Source organism: Opisthorchis viverrini (assembly GCF_000715545.1).
Source record: "Opisthorchis viverrini unplaced genomic scaffold opera_v5_578, whole genome shotgun sequence".
In the NCBI taxonomy this organism is placed as follows: Eukaryota; Metazoa; Platyhelminthes; class Trematoda; order Opisthorchiida; family Opisthorchiidae; genus Opisthorchis; species Opisthorchis viverrini.
Window position 1 is genome coordinate 41,664 of NW_008752234.1, and position 6,000 is coordinate 47,663.

Consider the following 6,000-nt stretch of genomic DNA (forward strand, 5'->3'; position numbering starts at 1 on the left):
TGCACTAAAATTCTAAAAAGCGGATAGAAGGGATGTACAGCGGAGAGGATTCAGCTCACCAGTTACAAACTTCTCTATTAAATGGAACCCTGGTAGGTATGCTTGTTCACTGATAATCTGGAAATCTTTATCAAAATAGTCGTATTAACCTGCTCTATACCAGCAAATAGAAACTCAATATGAATTTGAGTTTAACATGATCGTATAAGTGAATTAGTAAAGCGTAATCAACCTACTCTGCTCGGGTGAAGCACCTAGAAGTAGACATGATTAAGTTAGTGGTGAGAATCGAAAGCAATATTTTTATGTATAGCATGGTCCTCAACTTTTTCACTGGGTCACGAAATTTCGAATGATAACAATGCCGGATGCTAAGACTTAAACCGTATAAAGTTGTTTTTAAAAATACATAGGATAACGCTCTTAGTTGGAGAACGCAGACATGGTGATCCTGATCCGTGTTTAGACTGAGGATGCGCTGTCATATTTGTCCTAAATGTGGGCTGTGTGGACTATGATGTATATAAAAATGTAAAACGCTAACCGTCCCTTTATTGAGAGTGTGTGCGGAAGTATGTTAGCAGGTGCATCGACTCTTGAGATATTCATCTGTGTCATGTTGGCATATTGCAACCATCGTTCAGGCTTCACACATAAGTGCTATTGACATTCATACAAGATGTTTCCAGCAAACAAATAAAAAACCGGAGATCTCCTACCCGCTAGGTTGTAGTCGTGAGCGGCAAAAGAGTTTTCGGCATCCCTACGGGTCGTTTGTGCGTTTGAATAATATCTTTTTTGGTTGCAAAAGTGACATTCATTAATCGTGCAATACTTCAACTTTCATCCACCATACGCAGATGAGCTGAAAAAAGCTTTAACCACATTGCAAGGTGCGGTTTATTGTTAACATTTTTCTTGATACCCCTGTAAGTGTTCAGAAAACCTGGAGCAGTATTTTAAACCCATAAATGATCAATTTAATGGCAGTGCTTTATCATGTGTCATATAGATTCCTCGGTTAAAGCAATGCAGAGGTTGTTTTTGGAATTTCCTTCATTATTCACAAGTATTTACTAAGATGTTTTACCCTATATTTGCAGATGACATAGAAGAAGCACTAACGAAATTGGCAGGTACGAATAATTCACGCAAATATCCTTCCACTTTTCATGAATCCACGCATTATAGAGAAGAGCCTCTGATTTTTCCGACTAATTACGTCAATATGGTAAGCTACATATAACCAGGAGCACTTAAAGGACACCCAAGCGAGCATGTAGACCCACCCTGTATCACACACCTGGCAAAATCTCAAAAATGGAATTTTCCGTATTCGCGTCGTATGGAAAAACTATCAGGTTTGATTGATTGACTTTGTGGCGTCCATTGATGAACGGCTGAATCCCAGATGGTTGCCCTAGTAAAGTTCAGTTAATGGGCAAGCAGATTTCGTACGATTTGGGTTTAAATAAAACATGTTTGACAAAAATTAAGGATTGCTGCTACCTGATGATGAGCCCCAAAAAGGACGAAACAATTCGTTGGCTGTCGAGGAGTTTCACCCACCTTGTAACTCCAATAAAATCCTGAAACAAAACAGAAGAATAAACATCAGTTCCAAGGTGTGTTGTTGCCATGACCCCATGAGAAAAACAAAGGGAAAACCGTCCATAAAAGGTGATTTGGTGTAGAAGGTATACTAGTCTTTTAGCATTATATTGCTGACAGTCAGAAACGATATAGAATGTGCTCTGTATGTGTATGTAAAACATACGCCCAGAAAGAAAGAAAATGACTCCCCGTTTAGTGCACGTTTCAATAATGCCTACAACGTTTGGATTATGGTTGTCAACATCTCAAAGCAGCCCAACCATCAAATGTCAAAGATGCTAAAGTATCTAAAAATGTCTTAAAAAGAAAACTTTTCCTTTTTTTCTGGAATCAAACAACAATAAACTCAATACGAACCCCTATTAGATTTACAGTCATCAGTTGCTTGATTTATGGGTCAGCTAAAATACGTCAAAACTGTAACGGTGGCTATTCAGCTCCTCTCGCTATTATATAATGCCTATATTGTGCACTCAGGTAAGGGGAAGTACAAGTTCTACGCGTGGTTGTAGAACTTGTTCAGGAGTGCCCATCTAAGGAGCTTCACTTTCTTTTCGCTCGGTACTAATTATCGGGTAGTCACGTATGAAGACTTCCAAAAAAATGCCAAGTCTGTTAGTACTTGGATGAGTGGAGAACGACAGTGAGAGCTCACTGAATGTGTGCAGCTTTATGATGATTTTTATCTTCCTCCAGTGTTGGGCGGACATCACCTTCTTGATCACGGAGGACATCCAATAGACCACACCTTTGCACCACGGGGATTTCACTCAGAAAATCTGGTTAACCTTCGCTCATTTTTAAATGGGAGAAAAATACGGAACCGAAAATTAAAACACGGCGTTTTGTTCCATGTAAACACAGAAGCCGCCGAGCTTAGGCAGAAAAATCTCTATGCAGCTGAATAGCTAAAATGAACTTGATCAGGAATAAAGGAATTTTTTGATGAAAATTTTTATGAATGTTCAATAGCAGAATCCGACATCCTTCAAGTGGGGCTAGATTCGACGAATACAAATACTCAAAAGCAACCTATAGGATTAAGTACTAACGCCGTCATGACAACCGTGAGATCTGGGATGGATGATGTAGTAAACTGTATGAAGAAATCCAAATCTACGCGGATCATTACTGCTAGATTTCTTTGCCAGGAAAAAACATCCATGAGTTAAAGTGCAGTATACTTAGCTAACAAAAGAGGAAAAATCCAGACAAATCCCCCGAGTCCGATTTGTTGGCAGGAGTTTGTAGACTTAACGTCTAAACTCAGCTCCTCCTGCGGAAGACGTCGATTCGACTATATAACCTAATGCTTCAACATATACTAAACAACTCCGGACAATCATCAGCTAACTGCAAAATGGCGAACCAGAAAAACACTGTGGCCCACACAGAGGGGCGTTCCAGTTGTGAGAAAGAACGTCTAAATCTGCAATACACAAGCTGAGTGCTAAGGGCTGTTTTAGAAGGTTTCATTGATTCATCGATCGGGCCTCTACTTAATGGAATAAGACGTTGGTAAAAGACGCATGATGACAGACACCTAATACAGAATCAACCCCTACGTCTTGCCTGCATTAGTAAGGCTCGTACGCTGCACATTTCTATAGCTACTGGTTTTCTGTAGCAATACGATTTTAGTTAGCCGGAGGGTCGTCAAAAAGTGTTTTTCTGACAAATCACAGAAAAATGTTGTCAGCCAAACTGATCGCTCTATAGGCTGTTAGTGGACTTAGGTTTTCGACTCAGACAATAGAAGTGTATTGAAGACTGCCTTGCAAACGCTTGGCTTTCCTTAAACATTTTTCATTCCCATCAACGTCTTTAATCCTCGCCTAAATTTCGATTGGAGTTGCGCAAGGCTCTCTTGAGCTAGCCATAAATAGTACAGCGGTTAATGAGGAATGTACTATTGATCCATCCAGCGGAACAACCATTTACGTTCAGGCATCCCACCGCCTCGGAATCAGAATATCGGTCCAACCATTTAAGGACTTTTATTCAGTCAAACTGGATTAAATTTTGGATAAAAATTCGCTGCACGCTTCCATTGTCCGTGTGCCACCATTTGCACTTCAAAGTAATATTACGGCGGCTGACACCGGTCAACCAAACACCTCTGGAATTCAGCCTATTTCAAAGGCTCCAATCAACCTGTTGCAGTCAAGATCATACGAACCCGCGCCAAATGTCAAAGTAGGAACTTTTGTAGAATCGGTCTTGTGGTCACTGGTGTAATCGTCTGGTTTACTCGGTAAACATAACTTCCCTGAACCAAGATACTTTCTTCTGGTTCCTAACCCGCACCTTCCGGTGACTGACATACCAGGAATGTCCACATAATTAAACGCATGGTTGAAAAGGGTTCGATTAATAGTTAGTTATAGCTTTTCGAGGAGCGTTTTGGAACACGTCCTTGTAACTCAGGTAGAAGGGAAGTGACGAATGTACTCAATACCCAACTATGGGTATTTTACATTTTTCGGTGTTGAGTGTTACTCCGCAGGGTTTTAAGTTAATGGCTTGCGATGGCCCAATTCGGGTTGTCGTCGCACAGACTCTAAACGTATGCATGCAGGCATACCGAAAATCAGAAGTACTTTCTTCCCGCATATCGAGTAGAAAATTCCAAGGCGATATTCACTTTACTGAGATCTCACGTAAGAAACCGCGTAGGAAATCGCGTACCTTATGGATTTTTTAAAGATAACTAAAGAATAGTGATTTTTGCTCTGTCCTATTAATGGACTCCTGTCAGTGCCAGTTAAATGTTTTGTTACGCCGGAAATATTTGGAGATGTTTAATCGGGTAGTCCACACCCGACGTGAAAACATAAAGCAACGTTCATTCAGGGTAAATTATGAAAGAGCTTCAGTAATTCTTTTGATTCCGAGTGTAGAACAGGGCTCCTCATTATGCGAAATCGATAGTATGATAGATGTTCACAGAGTGACGGTAAGCATAAAATTACTGTTAGTCAAAACATACGTGATCAAAAACCATTTATATTGTACGCTTGCATTTTTGTTGCTTGTTCGTTTTGGTTTATTGGGTGCGTCCACTAAGTTTGGAGACCATGTTATTTGTATATGCGCTTAAAGAACATTTATCTAACATCTTCAGAGGCGATACAAGAAAAACTATCGGAATTGAAAGGTATGACGTCATTTTAGACTCTCGTTTTGCAAATCCGTGTGTCATATTACTGTTCCTTATCTTGCCCTCTGTTATTAGCACAACTCTTGTACATGATAGGTTGCTTTTATCCCGTAATTTGGGGATATTTGTCTTCTTTCCGTTGTTGGGACGTATGTGGGTAGAACATTCCCATAGGGAACCACTTCGATAGCCAAGCAGGTTTACTCTTCCTGGTAGATGTATCTTCCATTTACCAGGTTCAGTGTGGACAAAATCAGCCAGTATGGTGCGGAAGCGCTGGTAGGATCTAATACGGACCACCTGCAGAACCTAACAGGGACAAGCAAATACCTGACCGCCAACTGAGGACTCATGCTGCAAATTAAAATTCACCTAGTGAGTGACATTCGTAATCGGTAGTGTGAACTGAATAGATTATTCGCAATAACAATGAATTTAGTACAATCGGGTATCAAATGGCACTGTTTGCAAATAGTTGCTCTAGTTAGTTCTCATCAGGCGCGTGGAAATACGAATGTTTTAGGTGCAGGGCTCTCAGGCTATCCAGATGCATCAACTCACCCGCGAGAGTAATTAAACTATTTGCTCATGCTTTTATTGCTTTGAACAAATTACATAGAATTATGTCTTCGAATTAATGTTTTGCGTCTTGTTTGCAGTGCCGATGTATGGCATGTTATTTAAAGATCCTTGACTGAACAGTCCTCGTGGGAGTTTTATGCGCTTTGGCTTTTGTTTCTCGACGCCTGTTGCCCTTCCAGCTTCTTGGTTGCGTTTCAGGCCAAGGTAAACTAGGTAATAATAAGCGGTTTAGTACGGTAATGAGACATCAGTAGTAGGCTATCAACAATGTTAATCAGAGTAGCTCAGCAGAAAGACTGATATTTTCTGCAACATTTTCCTGTTGTAACCACTTAAAACTATAGTGGAAAACACGTCAACTTGGGGTACCAAATGGAGCACTAACAAACGGAGGTTTGCAGCGTAAATTTAGCTTATGTTAAGGTGAATGTCTGAGATGTAGTTCCATTTTTCTCGGTTAATTTACTTGGCGTACATGTCTATGTTGCTCAGTTTATTATCAGTGCCGCCATACATTTTTTGCCTGGTAGGGTATCAGAACTTCTTTGTGGATTTCGTCCTGTAAGTGAAGACAATCTATGCGGAAAAGCCGAGAAGCACTGTGCAGCTGTTTCATCCTTATTGGGAATCATCAGCAGTGCACA

The 6,000-nt window shown here is 40.4% G+C and overlaps 1 protein-coding gene across 1 annotated transcript in view; it reads left to right on the plus strand.

Moving 5' to 3' along the window:
• The window catches only part of T265_11757 (hypothetical protein), a gene marked incomplete at both ends in the record, with an annotated part of 33,969 nt that overhangs the window by 23,507 nt on the left and 4,462 nt on the right, over positions 1 to 6,000 (plus strand). Inside the window, one exon of the mRNA XM_009178504.1 lies at positions 1,104 to 1,136. Coding sequence (XP_009176768.1) covers positions 1,104 to 1,136 — 33 coding nt within the window. The remainder of the gene's footprint in view (positions 1 to 1,103; positions 1,137 to 6,000) is intronic.